Source organism: Rhodamnia argentea, chromosome 10 (genome assembly GCF_020921035.1).
Source record: "Rhodamnia argentea isolate NSW1041297 chromosome 10, ASM2092103v1, whole genome shotgun sequence".
In the NCBI taxonomy this organism is placed as follows: Eukaryota; Viridiplantae; Streptophyta; class Magnoliopsida; order Myrtales; family Myrtaceae; genus Rhodamnia; species Rhodamnia argentea.
In genome coordinates, this window is record NC_063159.1 from 17,627,031 (window position 1) to 17,651,174 (window position 24,144).

At 42.0% G+C, this 24,144-nt stretch overlaps 1 protein-coding gene across 3 annotated transcripts; it reads right to left on the minus strand.

Moving 5' to 3' along the window:
- Positions 1–78: 78 nt before the first annotated feature.
- LOC115733462 (dnaJ homolog subfamily B member 13) lies at positions 79–21,353 on the minus strand. 3 transcript variants are annotated; one of them, XM_048271086.1, is made up of 4 exons: positions 20,842–21,352; positions 20,023–20,477; positions 18,432–18,498; positions 79–824 (listed from the first exon to the last, which is right to left on the minus strand). In XM_048271086.1, exons 1-4 carry the CDS (start codon positions 21,004–21,006, stop codon positions 453–455), a joined length of 1,059 nt encoding a protein of 352 aa, XP_048127043.1. In that variant the 5' UTR covers positions 21,007–21,352; the 3' UTR covers positions 79–452. The 3 variants fall into 3 exon arrangements, with proteins under 3 accessions (XP_048127043.1, XP_048127044.1, XP_048127042.1); XM_048271087.1 differs by lacking the exons at positions 79–824; positions 18,432–18,498 and adding an exon at positions 6,059–6,092 and having other exon boundaries at positions 20,842–21,353; XM_048271085.1 differs by lacking the exon at positions 79–824 and having other exon boundaries at positions 17,717–18,498; positions 20,842–21,348.
- Between the last annotated feature and the right edge of the window lie 2,791 nt (positions 21,354–24,144).

Consider the following 24,144-nt stretch of genomic DNA (forward strand, 5'->3'; position numbering starts at 1 on the left):
CCAGATATCATCTTTATTCCTCGAACTTTGATTCAGACTAAATACGTCTCTTTGTACTGAAGACAAGGACTAATACAGTTGAAAGGAACATGGCAGCCTCTCTATCGACGATTGTCTTGGCATCAGCAATTAAATTATACGAAAGATAAGTTAAAACATAGATACTTTATTACATACATACAGGTAACAGAATCAACCGACGGGACGCTAGTCTGCTTGAATCTACAGATATCGCTTCTCAAGCACAACAAATATATATCATTTTTCATGTCAAAAGAACCTATCTGTAACTCTCAATTAGGACAGTGACGTAACGTAAGTAAATGCCAATAAACTGAACCCCAAATTGCTGCCAGAAAGAACATCCGCTGTAATTTCTCCGACCTTGCAAAACCAAGCAGCTTGACCTAATATTCACATCACCTCGTTCGGACTCCATCAACTGCGTCTTCTCAAGCACCCAAAAGTTTCTTGATCCCAGCCTTCTGCTCAGATGTTAGCCTCGTTGGGAACTTGATGTTGAACTTGATCCTCAAGTTACCTTTCTTTGTTGGGTCCTTCTGGAGAGGCATCCCCTCCCTCGGAACTACCTCCTCATAGTTCGGATGAATCACATTGCTGATAGGGATGGTCAAGCTCCTGCCATCTAATGTTGTGAGATGGACCGTGAGACCTGTTAAGGCCTCGGCCAGGGATATGGTTTTCGTGACGATCAAGTCGTTTCCATCGCGGGTAAACACGCTGTGCGGGTTCTCGTCAATTATGAAGACGAGATCGGCCGGTATGGCATTTGGCTGCTCATTGCCTTTCTCAGGGAAGGTGATTTTGGTTCCCTTTGTTAGGAATATGCTTCAGGACTGAAACATGTTCACGTACAGCTTATGTTTTAGTCATTTCAGTTTGTTAAATGGTTGTCCTAGTCTTTAGGAAGCAGTTAAGTTTTTAGTGCTATTGATTGTGGCTTATTTGTAGGGCCATGTTGTTAGTGGTTGGTTATTTTTCTTTCCTTTAAATTGTAATGTTTGCTGAAGTTATGCAGTGAAGTTTTTTTCCCTTCCATACGCTTTTCTCAAGTCTGTTGTCTTTCCTCTCTTGACCAAAAAACCAACAATTGGTATCAGTGTGAGTTTGACAAGCCATGGACGTCGAAGCTGGTCTCTCTTCAATTGCTCCACCAGTGTTCGATGGAGATAACTACCAGATATGGGCAATACCCATGGAGACATACTTGGATGCTTTGGATCTTTGGGAAGCAGTGGAAGAAGATTATGAAATCCCTGCACTTCCTGCCAATCCAACCATGGCTCAGATCAAAGCTCATAAGGAGAAGAAGACAAAGAAGTCAAAGGCCAAAGCTTGCTTGTTTGCTGCAGTTTCAGCTACCATTTTTTCTCGAACTATGTCTCTCAAGACGGCAAAGGAGATATGGGATTTTCTCAAGTCTGAGTATGAAGGAGATGAGAGAATTTGTGGGATGCAGGTGTTGAATCTAATCCGTGATTTTGAGATGCAAAAAATGAAGGAAACCGAGACCATAAAGGAGTATGCTGACGGACTTCTCGGGATAGCCAATCGAGTTTGGTTGCTGGGTTCTTCATTGACAGACTTAAGAATTGTCGAAAAAATTCTTGTGACACTGCTCGAAAGGTTTGAGGCTACAATAGCCACCTTCGAAAACACGAAGGCCTTGTCCGCAATCACACCGGCGGAACTCTTAAGTGCCCCGCAAGCACGAGAGCAAAGACGTGTAATGAGGCAAGAGGAAGTTGTTGAAGGAGCCTTATTAGCCGAGCATCAAGGTGATGGCAAATTTAGATGGCAGAAAAGCAAGAAGACTCAAGCAACAGGCAAAGGTTCAACATTGGGTAGCAAAAGCAAGGCCGGAGATAAGAAAGCTGGAGTGAAAGGGAACTATCCTCCCCGTCAACATTGCGGGAAAAAAGGTCATCCACCTTTCAAATGTTGGAGAAGACCTGATGCAAAATGCAGAAAATGCAATCAAACAGGACATGAAGCCATCATATACAAAAACAAAAATCCATAGCAAGGAGAAGAGGCTAAACTTGCTGATCAAGAGGAGGAGGATCAACTTTTTGTAGCCACGTGTTTTGCGGGCAGTGAAGCAAGTGAGAGCTGGCTGATTGACAGTGGCTGCACCAATCATATGACCAATGATAAGGAGCTTTTCAGTGATTTGAGGCCTACCACTATCACCAAAGTGAGAATTGGGAATGGCGACTATATTTCGATTAAAGGCAAGGGAACAGTTGCAATAACTTGTTGTTCGGTACAAAGTTCATTCCCGATGTTCTTTTTGTTCCCGAAATTCAACAAAACTTGTTGAGTGTTGGTCGATTAATTGGAAAAGGGTTTAAAGTTGTCTTTGAAGACAATTTTTGCCTAATTAGAGATGCAGCCAACCAAGAAATCTTTAAAGTAAGAATGAAAGGCAAAAGTTTTGCTCTACATCCATTGGAGGAGGAGCAGGCAGCCTTCTCAATTAAGGAGAGTGGCACCGAGATCTAGCACAAGAGACTCGGGCATTACCACCACCACGGGATGCTGCAAATGAAATCCAAGACAATGGTAGAAGGTCTTCCGGAATTTGAAAATCAGATTTCAAGCTGCAAGGCATGTCAATTCGGCAAGCTCAATAGAAAACCATTCTCAAAGTCAATCGGCAGAGCTTCAAAGAAGCTGCAATTGATCCACACGGATGTCTCGGGCCCTCAAAGAACACCTTCTCTAAAAGGTAGTCTCTATTATATTGCCTTTATTGATGATTTCACCGGAATGTGTTGGATTTTTTTTTTTGAAGTTCAAATCAGAAGTGGCTCAAGTTTTTTGGAAGTTCAAGGCAAGAGTAGAGAATGAGAGTGGCTGCAAAATTCAGATTGTTAGATCTGACAATGGGAAGGAGTACACTTCGGTACAATTCAACAAGTTTTGTGAAGATGCGGGCATTGAGCATCAACTTACAGCCCCTTACACTCCTCAGCAAAATGGAGTTAGTGAGAGGAGAAATAGGTACATCATGGAGATGTCAAGATGCATGCTGCACGAGAAGAATTTGCCAAAGAAGTTTTGGGCGGAATCAGCAAGTACGGCTGTGTTTCTTCAAAACAGACTTCCCACAAAGGCAATGAAAGATCGGACACCATATGAGGCATGGTATGGTTACAAACCAACTCTGAAATATCTTAAAGTTTTTGGTTGCTTGTGCTTCACTCATATTCCACAGAGTAAGCGTGACAAGCTAGATAGAAGAGCTTTACTCGGTATTTTTATAGGCTATAGTACGGTCAGCAAGGCCTATAAAATTTTCCAGCCACAAACTGGAAATATTATAGTTAGCAGGGATGTTCACTTCGTGGAGGATGAAGAGTGGAACTGGGATGATGCAAAGAAGAGAAGTCAGATCGTGGAAGAGCCAAAATTCAAGCTCTTTGGTTCAAGCAATCAAGAAGATGAAGAAAGACAAAATGAAATTGTAGATAATGTTCCCGTGAGAGGAACTAGGTTGCTCTCTGACATTTATCAAAGATGCAATATTGCTGTGTGTGAACCTGCAGATTATGAAGAAGCAAGAAATGATCAAAGGTGGATAGCTGCAATGAAGGAGGAGCTGTCCATGATAGAGAAGAACAATACATGGATTCCAGTGGAAAGGCCTCAAGATAGAAAAGTAATTGGAGTCAAGTGGGTGTTCGGAACCAAGCTCAATGCCGATGGCTCTATCAACAAACACAAGGCAAGACTTGTGGTAAAGGGTTATGCTCAAGTGTTTAGCGTGGACTACTCGGATACCTTTGCACCAGTTGCTCGATTCGACACCATAATAATTTTACTTGCTGTAGCTGCTCAAATGAATTGGAGAGTATATCAACTTGATGTAAAATCAGCATTTCTAAATGGTGTTTTGCAGGAAGAAATTTATGTTGAACAGCCTGAAGGATTTGAGAAGAAAGGAGAGGAGGACAAGGTGTTTCTTCTCAAGAAAGCTCTTTATGGTTTGAAGCAAGCTCCAAGAGCTTGGTACAGCAAAATTGATGACCATTTGCTGAGCTTAGGTTTTAAAAAAAGCATGTCTGAGGCCACTCTTTATGTCAAACGTCTAGGCAATGATGTCCTCATAGTTTCTCTTTATGTTGATGATCTTTTGTTGATAGGAAATTATGCAAAGCTGGTTGAGGAGTTTAAACATGAAATGATGAAGGTCTTTGAGATGATAGATCTCAGCTTAATGTCATTCTTTCTTGGAATGGAAATTAAGCAAGCTGAGCATGAGGTTTTCATCTGCCAGAAGAAGTATGCGAAGGAGATCTTAAAGAAGTTTAAGCTTGAAGAATGCAAGGAAGTAAGCACTCCTATGAATCAAAAGGAGAAGCTATGCAAAGAAGATGGTGTGGATAAAGTTGATGAGGGATATTTCAGGAGTTTGATAGGTTGCTTAATGTATCTCACAGCAACAAGGCCTGACATTTTGAATGCTGTAAGTATTTTGTCCAGATTTATGCATTGCGCAAGTGAATTGCATCTCAAGGCTGCCAAGAGAGTGATTCGATATGTTAAAGGGACAAGTGATTTTGGTGTCAAATTCACGAAAAGCAAGGAGTTCAAGCTGGTTGGTTTTTCTGACAGTGATTGGGGAGGTTCCATTGATGATATGAGAAGCACTTCTGGCTACTGTTTTGTTCTTGGATCTGGTGTTTTCTCTTGGAGCTCAAAGAAGCAAGAAACTGTGGCTCAATCCACTGCTGAAGCAGAATTTGTTGCTGCAACAGCTTCTGTTAATCAAGCTTTGTGGCTGAGGAAAATTCTAATGGATCTCAATCTTGAGCAGAAAGAAAGCACTAAGATATTTGTCAACAACCAAGCTACTATTGTTATATCCCACAATCCTGTGTTTCATGGGAAAACTAAGCATTTCAACATCAAGCTATTCTTTCTGAGAGAAGTGCAAAAAGAAGAATCTGTGACTTTGGTTTATTGCAAGTCTGAAGATCAGCTGGCAGATCTATTTACAAAGCCCCTTCCAATCAGCAAGTTTGAGTTTCTAAGGCAGAAAATTGGTGTTTGCAGCTCCTAAAGCAAGGAGGAGTGTTAGGAATATGCTTCAGGACTGAAACATGTTCACGTATAGCTTACGTTTTAGTCATTTCAGTTTGTTAAATGGTTGTCCTAGTCTTTAGGAAGCAGTTAAGTTTTTAGTGCTATTGATTGTGGCTTATTTGTAGGGCCATGTTGTTAGTGGTTGGTTATTTTTCTTTCCTTTAAATTGTAATGTTTGCTGAAGTTATGCAGTGAAGTTTTTTTCCCTTCCATACGCTTTTCTCAAGTCTGTTGTCTTTCCTCTCTTGACCAAAAAACCAACACCCTTCTTCCAACCTGGCTTTATGTCAATGGTTAAGATCTCCTCTACCTCCATAGTTCTTCTGCATCAATCCGTAACATGCACAAGTCAGAAGAATAGATCATGGAAAAGAAGGCACCAAGATAACGTGGATCATGCAGAATCAAAGTGATTGCCTAAGCTTAAGACCTTCACGGAATGAAAGGCCAAATCCCTGAAAAATCATCATATAGGGAGCTCATAAACCTTACAAATTTCCAATATCACATGGTCCACATTTAAAAACTTAAAGAAGAGATTATTTTTTCTGGATGCAGTAGTCATGCAACGGCCCCTATTCAGAGCTGAACATGCGGCCTCTATTCTCGGAATATCCATAGACTCTCAAGATGTGAATCCATACTCTTCCATAAGTTTAGATCAAAAGTTGATTTGTCGCCAGCTTCGAAAATTCATAGTCCCAGTTAATCTAACACGGAGTATAAGCCTCTAGCTGAGGAAAAAGACAGCAATGCTTTCTTTCAAACATTCCCAACAAATCCCCATGCATCTGTATGCACAAATGCTTGTCTATCATGACATGCCAGTAAACCAAACCACCATCAGTAACTCCTCTCGCACAAATTCTGCTTTCTTTAAGGTATGCAATTAAAATGAAACAACCAACAGATGCAGAGTTTCTTGTTTGCAAATAACATGCCGTATTTGCATCATAAAATTTCAGAAAATGCAGATACTCCTGCAAAGAGTTAAGAGTGGCGACAAGAGTAGGCAGTACTCAGCAATTGTCGTATTATTCTTTTCAATGATTTGTGCTCATTCTCAACTATATGGCATCTTATTGGCAGCATGTTCAATACTAATCCATAAAAGCAAATTCATTGGGCAACAAGAGATTGTGGCACCATGCTAGAATGATGACCAATAATCATCGAAACTGTTGATGCATCAAGGTTGCACGATCTATTTTCTGTTGAGTCAATTTGTTAAAATCCTATTTTGTAGGAGTGTTTAGCTGCATGTTATCTATTCTGTTAATTTGTTACAGATTTATTCTGTTAGTTTGTTGCTGACTTTTGTGGATCAAGCAATCTGTTACTTAGTGGGTAATGTGTGTTTAGGGGGGAACAAAAAAAGCTTTAGTCTGTATTTAAATATTTTTCAATTTTCTGAAAAAAAAAAAAAATAGACGCAGTTTTCCTTTCCATACGTTCTGCTTGCTGCAAACACAAAGCTTTTGCTATCAATTCTTCTTTTGTTCTTTGAGAAAACAACATTGGTATCAGAGCTCTCTTTATCTTAAGGGGCTGTGACTAACTTGTGAAATTGATTGAGAGGAGTGCCTGCGTCCATAGAAGCCGAAGACAAGATGGAGGCGGGATCGAGTGTTCTTTCAATGGCTCCACTAGTGTTTGATGGAGAAAATTATCAAGCCTGGCCAATGAGAATGCGAGCCTTCTAGAGGGTTGTGATTTTTAGGAAGCTGTGGAACAAGATTATGAAGTTGCTCCCCTTCTTGACAATCCAACCATGAATCGGATCGGGTATCACAAGGAGCAAACAACAAGGAAGGCAAAGGCAAAGTCTTGTTTATATGCTGCTGTCTCACCTGCTATTTTCAATAGAATTATGGCTTGTGAATCAGCCAAAGCTATATGGAATTTCCTCAAAGCTGAGTATCAAGGAGATGAGAGGATCATAAGCATGAAGGGGCTAAATCTGATCACAAAATTTGAGAGACTTGAGATGAAGGAGTATGAGACAATTAAGGAGTATTCTGATAAATTGCTAAGCATTGCAAATCAGGCAAGAGTTCTAGGCACTAACCTCTCTGATAATTGGTGCATACCCCCGGCAGGTAGATTCTTCACGACCCTCGCTTGACTGCGCAGAGCTGATCCCAGACCAAGAAGAAAGCCACTGATTTTTGTCTTTTCTTGTACAAAACAGGGCGGTAATATCATGTCAGCTAATATCCCATTAGTTCGCACGTGTCCTTACTTACACGACTCTTTGTCCTAGCTTTAGCTGATAATCGATCTCTTCGTAGGCTGATCATCATCTTCAGGTTGCGATTTCTCGAAAAAAAAAAACAACCCTAATTGAAAATGTAGCAAGAAGAGCAAATCCTGAACTGTACGCGCCACTTAGGGCTGAATAAGAAATCTTTGTCCTGGTTCCACTTCTCCTTCTACCATTTGTTCACATGGATGTGATATTGACAGATTCCAAAAGGAGGAAAACTAGCACAACCATTGTCACCGACACGTTCATAACTTCATGGTCCTCCTTGCAATCTTTATTGGCACATGATTTTTAGTCCGTTTTTCTTTTGAAAAATTTTAAAAAATCCATAAAAATTCATAAAATTGGAAAATCAATTTTGAAAGCCTTAGCCAAGTTTAAGGATCCATTTTTGAACAAAAAATATTTTTTGGTATTTTTCACATTTTTTGATATTTTTGGTATATTAGTAAAATATCCAAAAAAAAAATACAAAAAATAGCATTTGTGGCCACAAAAATATGGAAAAATATCCAAAAATTTTATTTTAATTCCCTCTTCATTTTGACCTTTGAAAAATTGGAAAATTCAATTTTGGATGCATGAGTCTTCACAAACGTGAACCCAAATTGAGCCAAAAAATTCGTTTGAGTCACTTCTAGTCTTTTTCCCACTTGGTCTAAGTTTTGACATTTGATTCTTACACCTTTAATTTCATTTTGGTCCAATCAATTTCAAATTTTAAGTAGTTTTGCAAGTGGACCTATTTGCATTTTTTGATTTAATCCTCGATTTTCAAATAAGGTCAAATTGGTCATTTTAAATGGAGACCCATGCACAGATGAACGTTGACCCATAAATTTTTTGGCGTTCTAAACACATTGGTGAGGTCAGATTAGTGCAGATTAGTCATTAAGGGCCCTAATTGGACAAATTTAACATTCGGATAAATCTTGAAAATTGGGGGTTTTGCATTAACATAAACCAATTTTGCCTAAACTTGTCATTCTTAGACGAAACGAATGCTGCAGGTTCCAATTTTGGCATCAATTTCGTGAGAATAGGTCATTCGACTAAAAAGCCGAAATTGGGTCAACTGGGTCGGGTTGACTCACCCAAGTCAACCCGTTGACTCCGTTGACCGAGAGCCACAAAAGCAGCTCTGTTCTGCAAATCTCTCGCGCACACGGACAGGAGACGAAAACAAAAAAATCTGTTGGGGGGGTTCACATTCAGTTGCAACAGAGCCACAACAAACAAAAAAAGGACGTAACAGAAGGGCGATAAAGAAAAGAAAAAGAAACAGAGAAAGGGGGGAGGTGAAGGAAGCTCGTCATCAGCTCCGCCAGGAAGATTCAGAGAGAGATTGGAAGAGGGGGAGAGAACAAAAAGGTCAAAACCAAAAAAAAAAGGAGAAGGCTCAGGGGAGGCAAGTCCGCCATTAAAGGTCTGCTTCCCAAGAGCTTCAAGGAGAGAATCACCACTATTGAAGTGAAACCAAGGCTTTCTAATTCATCTACGAGCGATGTCTCGATGCGAGGAACGGCGTCAACTCCTTCGATCGAGCTTCAATCCGCAAACCAGGTAAAAGTCACGCTCGAACTTGCAGAACTCCGTCAATGGCGGATTCGTGACTCCATCGAGTTTTTGCCTGACATCCCTTAGCTTAAACTCATCCAATGCATCTACTGCCCACATTCTGTTCTTCTTTTATGGATTTCGTGGCATATTAACCTGAGTTGGTCCCTCCAAAACCTCGAACCCACCATGAACTTCATAGCTCATACTAGGTATTTTGGAGCTCGTGCTACCACCAGGTAAGTCCATTAATCCTTTTTTAAATGTTTGTTGGCCAACTGGATGGAGGAATGAATGTGAAAATCTGGAGATCTGTTTGTATGGAGGTTCGTCACTGTTCGGGTTCAATTAGGCTAAGTTGCAGACCATTGTTCTGGTCTAAATCTTTAGTATGGTAGTTCCGAAAAAGAGTAGATTCAGTCTGCCAAGAAGTCGGAGTGCTTTCGCTTAGTTTAGGACCTGTTTTGGCACCTCCGTCGGAATCTGCAGATCTGGTCGGAGGTGGTATAGGCTGTTAGAACTGGTGAACGGGAATTTTTAGGCACGTATTTGGATTTAGATTGTCGTTTTGTATAGGATGGGTCAATTTGACGTCGAAATCAGCTTGTTTAGTTGCTGTTTTGAGTCGCCGGTGAAGTTCCGGCGGTCTCGCTGGAGTCGCGACACTGTTCATCATCTTCTCTGGCAAATTGTTGACTCGGTCAATGGTTGCTGACCAAGTCAACGATGACGTAGCGGCCACGTCAGCAAACGGTTACAACAATTAATAGAAAATGATTTTGATCCGACGGCCTCAAGTATGCCACGTGTCAAGATCTCCTTTTTCGTAAAATAAAAATGAATTTTCAAAGTATTCATATTTCTTGAAAATTTAAAAAAAAATCGATTTTGTGATCGCACGGCCTAGGTTTGGCCGCGTGTCACTTTTATGATCGTTGGATCAAGATTTCTTTTTTCTAATAAAAAGAAAATCATTTTCGGTAATAAAAAATGATTTCGATCGAATGGATCGAATGGCCACGGTTAAACCATGCGTTTCAATTGTGGCCGTCGATTTCTTACGTCGAGATTGCTCCACGTGGCACACCCCCGAGCTATAGGATTAGAATTGGGTGGGATTTTTGAAAATTGAACCAAAAATTTGAAAAATTTCGAAAATTCAAATAAAAGTGTGAAACGTCGCCATTTCGACCTAGGCCGGCTTGAACCTGCTTAGTCCAGGTCGGACACCCGCATAGCGAGGACCGGGTCAACCCGACTCGGTCCGCCTTTCCTTAAAAAAAAAAAGGGAAATTTTCAAAAAATGGCCCGAAGTAGTCTCGTTTTCTCAAATAAGGGCTTGAAGTGCTCAAATCGTTTCAAATAAATGCCTAGTTGAAGGACATTTTTGTCTTTTAATCTTTTGGCCTTTTCTTTTCTATTTTTATTTTTTTCTCCTCCCCTCCCCACCTGTTCATCGTCTCCTCTAGCACTTCTTCTTCAACGGGTCCTCCATCCCTCGCACGAACGAGAACTCCCGCTTGTTGTGCACACGTGCGTGATCGCCGCGATCGCGGGGTTGCTCATCAGCAGCACCCTCCCACCGGCAAGCACCGTGTCCGCCTGTCCACCGATCGCATCTGCACCTGCTCCAAGACGCCGGGCTTCGCCAACGTGGCCCGGCACACTTCCCAAAGCCGGAAGCCGAAAGTCGAACCCGTTCGTCTCCAGCGCGTCTGCGCGCGAGAACAGGAGTGGTGCCGAGCTCTTCAGGTCATAGCACGGCACTAGGACCGGCTTCGGTGTGTCCCTCAACGTCGGCTCCCTCTCCGTCACCAAAGGACTCCCTCACGAGCCTCTCCAGCACGGCCGTCGCCGCAACATGGAGCTGGCGGAGCCCCCTATAGGGGCCTCCGCAAAAACCCGCCCGAGCCGAAGACGGGTTGCAAGCGGTAGAACTTCCGGCCGTGGTCGGCGAGGAACTTCCACGTGTCGTCTTCCTAGAAAAGCGGGGCGGTGTGGTCCTTTGTGGTGAAGAGCATGGCGGTAAAGATGCCGCCTAAGCCGGTGCCCGCGGCGACGTCAAAGTAATCGGGGATGCTGGTGTCCGGGTTGCCGGACTTCGACTTGAGGGCATGCTCCGGATAAGCGAGGGCTTTGCCAAAGAGGATGTCCCGCTGGCCACCGTAGTCGACCATCTCTCTCTCTCTCTCTCTCTTCCTCGTTGAGTGCGTCAGTAGATGGAATATGAAGACGACCATGCATTCAAGTCAAAAGATATGATGAACAGGAGGGGAGAGAAGGAGAAAAAAAGAAAAACAGAAAAGAAAAGGCCGGAAGATCAAAAGACAAAAATATCCTTCAGCTAGGCCTTTATTTGAAACGATTTGAACACTTCAAGTCCTTATTTGAAACGATGTTCACTCTAGACCCTTATTTGAGGAAACGAGACCACTTCGGGCCCTTTTTTGAAATTTTCCCAAAAAAAATTTTCGAAAATGATTTTCAAAAAAATAAAAAGGGGGAAAATCATAGAAAATCAAAAAAAAAAAAAAAGGAAAAATTTGTAGAAAATTCCTAAAAAATTTTAGAAATTTTCAAAAATTAAGAAATTGCTACTGTCAATCGGCCAAGCCTATTTTTGAGGTTTCTTTTTCCCGTATTCCTGAAATGACAATTTTAACCTTTAGAGGTAATTTGTTCCAAAAATCCTTGTGAGTTTACGAAAAAATGCCAAAAATTAGGAGATCGGTCGGTTTAGGTGGTCAATCCTATTTTTGCCATTTTTCACTCCGGATCTCTTCTAAAATGAAGATTTTTTCCTTTTTGACAAATCGTCCCCGGATTTTCTCAAAATTACGATTTTGCCTTTCATGGGCGAATCATTTCCAAATCACTCATAACCTCTTCCTATACTTTGAATGTCCCTTCCCTAAGCCGATAGGGCTATACTAGAAATGTCATGCTGATTTGATGTGATTTATTCGCATGTTCGTTTTTCTTGATTTGCGCACTTTATTTTTTGATTTTGATTGCTAGGGTAGTCATTCCCATCCGCATGAACTCCTAGATTTAGGATTCGTACCCCAACTCATCTGCATGAAATTTTGAGGTTAGAAAATTCAATCAACTTAGGTACCGAAAGGGCGTCAACTCTGATAGTTGGCTTAACTAAGTTCTCGATCCCATTTCTCTGGTTCTCGTAAAATCAAATAGAAGTTCCCAACTATTCGATATGATTTCCAAGCGTACCTTCCACGAAACGATTGGTGGCAACTCCTTGACATGTACATGTATTCGCATGTCACTAGATCGCACCGAAAGGTCGACCACGTTATCCTCCATTGTGATTTGGGTAATGGGCCTTGGGAGAGGCCCGCGTCCGAAGGTCCACATGCAATCGGGCGGGAAGGACGACCCATCACCCCACGATCTTCCGCCGACGAGATCGGGTCGCGACAATCCCTTTAACTGTCATTATTCCTTGTAAATACCACTATCACTCTCTATAGTCATAGTCTAGCACGTCCATACATGCGTTTCAAAAGCGAACATTCTATACACTTGACAAAAGTAAACCCCACACAGGGCAACTTTAAATCTTTAGGTTAACTAGCAACTTCATTAATGGCATCTCGAACTATAGAGAGAACGCGTGACATCTTGGACCAAGACGCATAGATCGAGCCTAGTCTTAGTGATTACTTTTGGAGGACCACACTCTTGTCTCTCTCCTCTATTCTAATTTTTCATGAGGATGATTGAAAGAGTGGAAATTCTCAAAATGAAATGGGCAAGAGGTTTTTGTTTCAAGGATTTTTACCTCCAGGCTAATGGAAAATGGAAATTTCATAAATGGAAATAAAAAAAAAAAAAAAAAAAGAGAGAAAACATATCGATGTAAAGGTTAGAGTTGCGAACGACTGAATAGTTGTCACACTAATAAAAATATAATTAAAAAAATGGGCATGTAATTCAGGGCAGTCGTTGGGCCTGGGTTGGACTGAACTTCTAATCAGATTATGGACCTAGAAATGTTTTGGGCTAAGCCCAAAGCTAGTGTACATTCTTATTTTCTCCAAAAACTGAAGGCTTGTCTTAGCAATTGCCACACCTCGCCAGGTAAGGGAGGCCCCCGCTTGAGACCGGTAATTTTTTAGGGAAAAAGGAGGAGATAATGATCCAATAACTTTGGAACTTCGATTCAATATTTAATGTGATTCTTGAATTTCTTGTTCGATTTGACACATAAACTTTAACTCAATCCGAGACATTTAATTTGTTCAATATGATCTCCGGGCTTATATAAATGTTTGATGTAGTTCCTAAAACTATATAAAAATGTTCAATATTGCTCTTCAATTAATCAAACATGTAGATCGTATTGAACAATTTAAAACTTCAGCGATGATATTATACGTTGAGCTAAAGTTTAAGGGCCATGGATCATATCGCACATTAGACCAAATTTCGGGGACAATTTATGCCATTTACCTAAAAAGATAAAACAAAAAATAAAAAATAAAATAAAAAGGACAAAAAATTGAAAAAAAAAATCATTACACTAAAAAATTGTAAAAGTTGATCCTTAGGAAGAAGGACAAGGACGAGGAGGACGAGTTGTAAATTCTTTTTGTTCTTTGGGAGATTCTGATACTTTTGTAATTCGCTTGTTGTTATGATTTTCCATTAGCAACGCGCGACCGTGTATTGTCGGCTCGAACTATTGCAATGGTGTGTAATCATTCATAGATGGATAATAAAAATAATGACTTTCTTCTGACCAAATCTTGTTCTCATGAACTTTTGGATTGCCTATTCGCTGAGTTCTTCTTGGGGACTTTTGTGGTGGTTTCGTCTGATTTCTGGACCGTTGAATTTGAAATGTTGGGTGCGTCAAGTTGATTCAGATGAGTCGATGTCTTCACTCCCTCGGCGCTATGTTACACGGACACGCTCTCAGAAATAATTTTCACGTGTCGGACACGTGTCGGACACCGACTCGTGTCCGACACGCCGGGACACGATTCAATAACAATACAAAATTAATTCTCGCAAATCTTGTACTTCAAATTCATAATCTGCCCCAGTCCCCATGGGCCTTTGGCCATCGACCCAAGCTTTCATGCAGGGGACACGTTAGGCCTTTTTGATGGCCCATCAAATCCAAATGTGTTAGTCACGTGACTGAGCCTCCTTTTTATAACAAGCTGTCTCTTTCTTTCTCTGTTGCATGGCCGATGTGGGACAAGGAAGTGCACAGGCAGACGTAATTCCTTCATAGAGCATTATTATTTAATTCTCTTAGTAGTAGGTCATCCTTCCCTCACAGGAAGAATTTCTGGTCATGAAACTAAAAAAAGTTTAAGAGAATTATTATGTAAATTCATTCCAAGGGCTTTTTTTTATTATTTATTTATTTGTGACTTCAAGAAAATAACAATTTATCATGTCCACATAAAAATATATATTTAATGTGAAACGTGTCCCAGCGTGTCGGAATTCTCTATTTTTTTAAAATTCACGTGTCGGCGTATCGTGTCGTGTCGTGTCGCGTATCGTGTCCCGTGTCCGTGTAACATAGCCTCGGCGTCCTTGAGTCTTACTTGAAAAAAAAAGGCAGTTGTTGTTTCAAAAAAACAAAGACCAACCTATGTTTGAATGTATAGCATTTGACATGGTTACTCCATTCTCCGTCCGTATTACTTTGCCAGTGAACCATCCGAAGCAGAGTTCTCTGATACTTTTCTTTCGGGGTTGGAAGAAAGCAATGATTTTGTAAGGGATAATTGCAGTCATTTTCCCTGAAATGTTCTCTCTTCAACTATAGTAACCTTAGCATCTTTCCCCGATGTTTTTCCATCTTTTGCCAGTCTTGTAGAATGTTAAGAGTCTTCCGGTTCGAAGAATCTGTGCTTTAGTTGAAAAAGAATCTGTAGGGAGTTCGGTGGGTGCGGTATGTTGATTGGCAGTTGACATGAATACATGTAGATTTGGAACTCTTTTCTGATTGCGCAATGCTCATTATGTTTGATTCCTAAAGCCACGCCCTTCAATCTCATAAAACTTGCTCCTTGGTCCTTTTTGTTATGGTTGATCCTTTTGATGAGATATGAAGGTACAGAGTAAGCTAGATTGTGTAAAAGTAGCTTAGTACATGCCTGCCAATTTTGCTGTCTGCACATGCAAGTCTGGAACGAGTTTAGCATTCGAATCATCCTGTGGTTCAGAGAAATTGATGGATCTTGTGTTTTCCATGATATTTTAGAGCCTATGAGCGAATAAAACCTATCCTGATCAGTAGTTTGGTGAGTTGAGCTCCGGTTATGCTTATGCTTACTTTGGTGGCCCATTGGAAGGCAGTGAAAATGTAGTGCCTGGTTGAACTATTCATAGTTTTTCTTCTGGAATTTTTCATGTCAAGCTCTGCAAACTAAAAAGCCAGACGGAATATCATCTGGTGATGGTGCTCATGCTGCCAATTTGCTGCGATAATATTTCGATTCTCATGGACCATCTATTATAACTTGTAAGGTCCTAGTGCCAACTAAAGCTAGGATTCATGTGATGCCTCAGTATCGACAGAGGTAGTACCAGGATAGAGATGCCCAGATGAACCTATGGCGTGCTCCGCCTTGGTGTCTAAATCAACGTCAATCGCTGATGAAAGCCATGAGATCATGAATGTCACGTCCAATTTTACTAATGAAATCGCAGAAAACGGTAATTCAATATCTTACTATCCTTGATGAGCCAGTGATATCATCCTAGTATGACAATTTTTTCACCTCTTCCTGGATGAACTCTTTCATTCTCTCATAAAGCTAAACTCTACTGAAGTAACACTGATTGCCCTCATGGGGGAAGATGAACATTGAAAGGGCTGAAAGAGTAGTGATGGGATGTAAATGTTGATTTTTTTTTTTTTTTTAGCAAAAGTAAAACAAGATGCTCTTACAAGAACTTGCTCCGGATTCAGGCGCAAAAATAAAAGTTAGATGGGACTAAAAGAACATTGACCCTAGAAGAAGTTAAGGCTTGGACGTTCAGCTTGGGGTTGGGCTGGTAGTTAGTCCATTGCCACTCTCTGTAGTGCTGCATTACAGTGATTCCCCCCACTAAAATGTCGGGGCCATGGTGCAAGAGAAAACTGGGGAAAACATCATGATGATTTTGATTTCGAATGCTCTGCCCATCAACAAAGACAGGTGACCATTGTGGTTGTGGAGAAGGGAACTTATGTGATAGAACATTAGAATGGACTATGATTGCTTTCCTAAACTCAGTTATACAACTGTCTGTGTGCTGTTGTAAGCTACCATTCAGCTGAAGTCAGTTACCGCAGCTTTCGTATTTCTGAGTGAGACTAAATCCCGAACGTCTGGAAAGAGTAGTGTTAAACTAGTTAGATCAGAAGCCATGAAGAGCAATCTTATAAGATTTCGACATAAAGCACTTTTGGAGATTTGCATGTGCTATTGCTGATGACTTCCTTACAAAGGTAGCCTTGCAGCTTAATCTCATCCAGGACAATTTGGGGACCGATGCACAGGCGAAATTGTTAATGTGCTGCTCTGACCCTTTGTTAACTGCTGCTCTATTCGTTTGTTAAATGGAAAAAAGGCGCATCAAGTCCTGAGAAAGATTTTACTCAAGCATGTTATCTATCGTAAATGAAAGATTGATCAGGTTCCATCCGATTTAATCCATTATCAATCTTGCTTCACTTGCTGTCTTATCCTGTTCCACAGGCTTGTCTTTGTCGAAGTGGTTTTCCTTTTGCCCTTTATGCACAAGAAAGTGAATGATAAGCTTATCCCATCATGCCGCATTCATCAAATTGCTATAGCTTTTGTGCATCACATGCATCATATGTGATGCTCTTCTTTGCGTATATATAGGGAAACATAGGACGCAAGTTCTTTTGAATTATATCAAGATACACAGGACTGCAAAATTATACCAAGTCCAACTATGCCAGAAAGCCAAGATCATTTGCTATCCCTCCCAAAACAACAGAAAACCCGGACCCAGAAGGCCTTGAGAAAATCCCTCAAAGGCACAGCGGCTCTCTCCAATCTCCTCCCCACCGGCACGACCTTCGTCTTCTCGCTTCTCTCTCCGGTTTTCACTAACAAAGGCCAATGCACCAGCACTCTCACCCACATCCTCACCATATGCCTTCTCGCGGTCTCTGCGATCGCATGTTCCCTCTTATGCTTCACCGACAGCGTCAGGGATGAAAAAGGCAAGGTCCGGTATGGATTCGCCACGAGTAAAGGGCTGTGGGTGATTGCCGCGTCGGTGAAGCTCTCACATGCCAATGCAGAGAAATATAAGTTGAAGGGGATCGACTTTTTGCACGCGTTCATGTCGGCGCTGGTCTTTGCGGTGGTTGCGTTCTGCGATCAGAATGTGATCAAGTGCTTCTTCCCAGTGGAGTCGGAGCTGGCCAAGTGGCTCCTAGAGGTGATGCCCTTGGCGGTCGGAGGTGTTTGTTCTGTTTTCTTTTGGCTGTATCCATCGACGCGCCATGGAATTGGCTTTCCTCTTTCACGTGAGTAGTAGAACCAGTGACAATGGATGCCTCATAGCGTGTGCATGTCTTGTGCCTTACTCTCTGGTTCATTTGTGATCTATGTACCTCATAATGTGGAAAAACATATGTAGTTCATATCTACGTTATCGTGTACCAGATATCATCTTTATTCCTCAAACTTTGATTCAGACTAAATACATCTCTTTGTACTGAAGACAAGGACTAATACAGTTGAAAGGAACATGGCAGCCTCGCTATCGACAGATTGTCTTGGCATCAGCAATTAAATTATACGAAAGATAAGTTAAAACATAGATACTTTATTACATACATACAGGTAATAGAATCAACCGACGGGACACTAGTCTGCTTGAATCTGCAGATATCGCCTCTCAAACACAACCAATATATATCATTTTTCATGTCAAAAGAACCTATCTGTAACTCTCAATTAGGACAGTGACGTAACGTAAGTATATGTCAATAAACTGAACCCCAAATTGCTGCCAGAAAGAACATCCGCTGTAATTTCTCCGACCTTGCAAAACCAAGCAGCTTGACCTAATATTCACATCACCTCGTTCGGACTCCATCAACTGCGTCTTCTCAAGCACCCAAAAGTTTCTTGATCCCAGCCTTCTGCTCAGATGTTAGCCTCGTTGGGAACTTGATGTTGAACTTGATCCTCAAGTTACCTTTCTTTGTTGGGTCCTTCTGGAGAGGCATCCCCTCCCTCGGAACTACCTCCTCATAGTTCGGATGAATCACATTGCTGATAGGGATGGTCAAGCTCCTGCCATCTAATGTTGTGAGATGGACCGTGAGACCTGTTAAGGCCTCGGCCAGGGATATGGTTTTCGTGACGATCAAGTCGTTTCCATCGCGGGTGAACACGCTGTGCGGCTTCTCGTCAATTATGAAGACGAGATCGGCCGGTATGGCATTTGGCTGCTCATTGCCTTTCTCAGGGAAGGTGATTTTGGTTCCCTTTTTCCAACCTGGCTTTATGTCAATGGTTAAGATCTCCTCTACCTGCATAGTTCTTCTGCATCAATCCGTAACATGCACAAGTCAGAAGAATAGATCATGGAAAAGAAGGCACCAAGATAACGTGGATCATGCAGAATCAAAATGATTGCCTAAGCTCAAGACCTTCATGGAATGAAAGGCCAAATCCCTGAAAAATCATCATATAGGGAGCTCATAAACCTTACAAATTTCCAATATCACATGGTCCACATTTAAAAACTTAAAGAAGAGATTATTTTTTCTGGATGCAGTAGTCATGCAACGGTCCCTATTCAGAGCTGAACATGCGGCCTCTATTCTCGGAATATCCATAGACTCTCAACATGTGAATCCATACCCTTCCATAAGTTTAGATCAAAAGTTGATTTGTCGCCAGCTTCGAAAATTCATAGTCCCAGTTAATCTAACATGGAGTATAAGCCTCTAGCTGAGGAAAAAGACAGCAATGCTTTCTTTCAAACATTCCCAACAAATCCTCATGCATCTGTATGCACAAATGCTTGTCTATCATGACATGCCAGTAAACCAAACCACCATCAGTAACTCCTCCCGCACAAATTCTGCTTTATTCAAGGTATGCAATTAAAATGACACAACCAACAGATGCAGAGTTTCTTGTTTGCAAATAACATGCCGTATTTGCATCATAAAATTTCAGAAAATGCAGATATTCCTGCAAAGAGTTAAGAGTGGCGATAAGAGTACGCGGTACTCAGCAATTGTCGTATTATTCTTTTCAATGATTTGTGCTCATTCTCAACTATATGGCATCTTATTGGCAGCATGTTCAATACTAATCCATAAACGCAAATTCATCGGGCAACAAGAGATTGTGGCACCATGCTAGAATGATGACCAGTAATCATCGAAACCCACACGTCCACACTGCATATCCATGGCAAAGCACCTGTATGAAATGTGGTTTTACCTGTATTTCACGTAGTAAATACAACTCTGTACAGTGGCATAGAAAACATGGACTATCTACAGAAGGTCCATAAAACAATTACAGTGATATTTCAAATCACATCGAAATTACAGCTCTTCACCCAAAAACTTCTATAAGATATCACCCAAGACAAATCCCCACAACTCAAGGTTTAACATCGCCAAGGTTCCCAGTAACCCAATATGTAAGATGATATTTAATGGAAATGGTTAGATGAACCCAAGCAATCATTTGTGGGTTTCCAAGCTGCATTGTCTCAGGTGCGAAGGAGGAAAAAGGTAGGCTAACCCACAAAATGATCAGCCCGTACACAACCACATAAATTTTAAGTACCGCAAGTGCATGAGGCTAACAAGGATAATTGGCACATAATTGTCTCCGTTATCAGTTCTTTCCTTACTAAGCAAATTGTCTAGTTCTCAGTGAGTAGCACTAGTCATTTAATGCTTTCCTAAAATAGTTTCCAGCTTTCAGTGATATTCTTTCACCCAATACTGACCCAAAAGTCGTGGATTTCTGTGAACAAAGAAAAATAAATTTTTGACAAACTAACAAGTAATTCCTTTAAATGAGATAGGCTCTCAGACTTACCCGCTCATGTCAGCAATCTCCCTGGAAATCTTCATTTTCTTGGTAGTCCCTTTATAGAGATCCTCTAGACTACAGGGCAACCTGTTCTCAATAGGAGGAGCTTTCCTGGGAGCTGCTTGGTGCATTGACCCTCCTCCACCTCCTCCTCCTCCAAAGGGACTAAAGACATCATCCCCAAATATACTACTCGAGAACCTCGACCCTCCCATTCCGCCGCCGCTGCCGCCACCCATTCCTCCCATGCCGCCGAAGGGGCTTGAGAACCCAAAAAACTCAGCGAAGATATCGTCCGCATCTCGGGGGTGGAACCGGAACGACGTTGGCCCCTCTCCAGTCGAGAAATAGGTAGTGCCGCCAGGGCCAAAGCCGCCGGCATCAGGGGGCGGCACTTGACCCTTTAGACCCTCCTCACCACACTGATCATACACTGCTCTCTTCTGGGGGTCACTGAGGACCTACAATCAATTCAATTGAAACAACACTACCATTCATCACAAGCTCAAAATTGCCATTAATGTGCAAAACCATCAAAAGCAGCAATAACAATTGTCTCGGTGCATGAATCATAAAGTCAGGCTTTCAATCTAGAACGAAATTCGCATAGACAGAGACTTCAAATTCCAAATTCAATCAATCCCAACAGAGAAGCGTAAAAGATTAACTTCGAATCAGTCTCATCCGAAAACATCTGAGCTCCCGATTGACGCCGACACAAATTAAAAAGAATCCACCAATCAAATAGAGGGCACAAGAACTTGCTGGAATCGGAACAGGCAAACAAAACAAGAAGGGCAATATCGCAAGAACGAAGGTTGTCACCTCATAAGCCTCGGAGATCTGCTTGAACTTGGCCTCAGCTTCTTTCTTGTTGTTGGGGTTCTTGTCGGGATGCCACTTCATGGCCAGCTTCCTGTAGGCCTTCTTCAAGTCGTCGTCTTTGGCGCTCCTATCCACCCCCAACAACTTGTAGTAATCCACCCCCATCCCTCCAACCCACCAATCCCCTTGTCTCGGAGCTGAGAGCTATACCACCGGGTGGCTCTTGCTTTCTAAAGAATCTGCCCAAGCTAGCCACGCGGACCGAAAAGATGGAAGAAAAACAAAAGAAAGAAAGACAAGAAAGAAAGAAAAAGATGGGAGCTTTTGAATTCAGTGTGAAATCTGTCCTACTTCTGTTATGATGGTGGTGGTGGTTTTGTGTCGTGAATGATAGATAGATATGTCGAGCTCGCACCTGTTGCGGTGGAGCTCGGGAGTACGTCGGGTGATGAATTGAGAATCCAGCGGAAGCTGCCAGAACCCACCTCCCAGATTGTTTGTCGTCACCAAGGTCTCTCTCAATCTTATTGGTGACCGTCCAATGGTGCTCTTATTTCCCATCCTTTGACTCTTAGTACCCGAAAAGTTCTCTACTTTAGATTGAAGTTTTTTTTTTTGTTTTTTTGGACAAACTTTTAGGTCGAAGATTGAGCACGAAATTGAAGATCCTTAAATTAGATGAAAAGATTCTTAAGAGTAATATTTGTTTGCTCCAATAAGTAAATGCATCTCCAAAAGCATCTTTTCTAAATATTAAAAGGGAAAAATTCAAAAAAGGGCCCGAAGTCCTCATGTTTTCTCAAATAAGGGCCTCAAGTGAACATTGTTTCAAAAAAGGGCCCGAAGTCCTCATATTTTCTCAAATAAGGGCCCCAAGTAAATCTTGTTTCAAATAAGGACTTGAAATGACCATAAAATTTCAAAAAAGGGCCTGATTTAAGGGTATTTTAGTCTTTTTACTTATTTAATTTTTTTTTTATTACAGATTTTGTTATCTGTTTCCAAAAAGAAAAAAATGAAGAAGAAGAAGAAGAAGAGAAGAAGAAGAAGAAGATAGGAAGTGGACGTTCACGAGGCCCTCCCGCTTTGTGGCCACGGCCCACCGCCGGTGGGGGGGTCGGCGGGCGCGGCGAGGCCGGGGTCGCCGGCGACCCCGGCGACCCCGCCGCCGAGGCGAGGGCGCCCTCGCCAAAACCGGGAGAGGGTCGGGCCCTCTCCCGGATCTCGGGTGAGGCCGGCGGTCCCCGCCCGGATCGGGGGTCGTCGGCCGTCGCCCGTCACCGGCGGGGGGTCGCTCGTTGCCCGTCACCGGCCGAGGGTCGGGCCTCTCTCGCTTCCGTTGCTTCTCCGTTGCCTTCGACTCGCCTTCCTCCTCTCGTAGCGGAACTCCCGCGACGCCCACGCCCTTCCTTTTCGCTCTCAAACCCTCCCCCAGCAAAAACCCCATCAAGGTAGGCTCCGCCGCCGACGCCCTCCCCCAAAAAAAACCCCATCAAGGTAGGCTCCGCCGCCGACGTCCCGGAGCTCGGCTTCCTCCCTTTCCATCTCTCGTTCCCTTTTCCCTTTGGTCCTCGGTCTCATGGACTCACCTAGAATCCGGCGGTCCCCGCCCGGATCGGCGACCCCGCCGGCCTTCGCCGCACCCGCCGACCCCCCACCGGCGGTGGGCCGGTGACCACGGGCGGGAGGGGCAGCCCTCCCGCTTGTGCATAGCTTTTTTTTTTTTAAATCGGGAAAAAGAAAAAAAATAATAAAAAAATTGAAATGAGAAATAACGAAAACACCCTTCGGGCCGGACCCTTTTTTGAAACATTATAACCACTTCGGACCCTCAATTGAAACCTACTATATTACTTCGGGCCCTTATTTGAAACATAGTTCACTTTGGGCCCTTATTTGAAAAATTAAGAGGACTTCAGGCCCTTTTTTGGATTTTTCCCATATTAAAATTAAGAAAAGGCTAAAGCAGTGACATGGAAATGCCACGTCACTAAACGGATTTATGACATCAAAAAAAATATTTAAGATAAAATTGAAATTGCATCAAAAGTTGAGACTTTTTCACGAGAGGAAAGAGAATTTAAGGTGGAATAATGCTGAAGCTAAAACAAGAGATATTTTTCACACGTAATATTCTCGTCCATTAATAAACACACCCCGAATATTCGCCCGTCTTTGCATTCCTTTGACCACAAAAAATCACGTGGCAACACACGTGGCTCTGGCTTTCGATGATGATCAAATCAGCGATCACTCGTCTTGGTGCGTGCGTACCGCCAGCAGCTAGATTCTTCACAACCCTCCCTTGATTGCTTGGGAGTGAATTCGAAGAGCTTGGATCCCAGTTCAAGAAAGACCGCCACTGATTTTGAAACGGTGCAGCAAAAGTCAGACCCATAACTGACAAAGTCCGCATGTTTGTACGCATGAATCTTTGTCTTAGCTATGAGCTGATAATCTTTTTGTAGGTGATCATCATCTTCAGCTTGTGATTTCTCGCAAAAAAAAAAAAAAACTAATTAACATGTAGCAAGAAGAGCAAATCCTGTTCCGTCGCACTATTTAGGGCCGAATAAAGAATCCTAGCCCTTGTTTCATGGCAAAATTTGTCAAAAAAAAAAATCATGAGCTTATTACATTTTTGTCAATTCGATCTTAAACCTCTTAATTTTGTCAATTCAGTCTTAAACCTTTTGTATTTGTGCCATTTCAGTCCATCCGGCCAACTTTGATAATATTTTAACATTTTTCATATTATTTTTGTATTTATATTTTTTATATTTTATTTGTTTTTTGGTTCATCTTCTTCCTCTAGCCATTAGCATAGGTTGAAGTTACATTTGTAAACCTTAAAGTCTGGATGGAAATTACTTCTGGACAATGTGATGCCCGTCGTGGAAGTTTGCCATGGCCAATCTCATGCTCATACCCATGTTGGAGTAGGGTGAGCGCTCTCACAATTGATTTCAAACTAGCATTGCCGATGTTGGGTGAGGCCGAGGCCGCCCAATAACGGTGACGCTACGCCATGGCCAGGCAAGATCGATCTCACCCGGCCATGGCAGCGATGCCAATGGCTAGAGATGTCGAGCTTCGCCGGCCCTCGCTTCCAACCGGTCGTCGGATGTTGGCTCTAAATCTTGAGACTTGGTAGAAAGAAAGAGGAGGAAGATGAAAAAAAAAGAAAAGAAGAAAAGATAGAATAAATAAAAAAATAAAAGAGTTGAAAAACATTAAAATATTAATAAAAAAACATCCCATCAACGCTAGTCGGGGTCCACGTCAGCGTAGACATATCAAAGT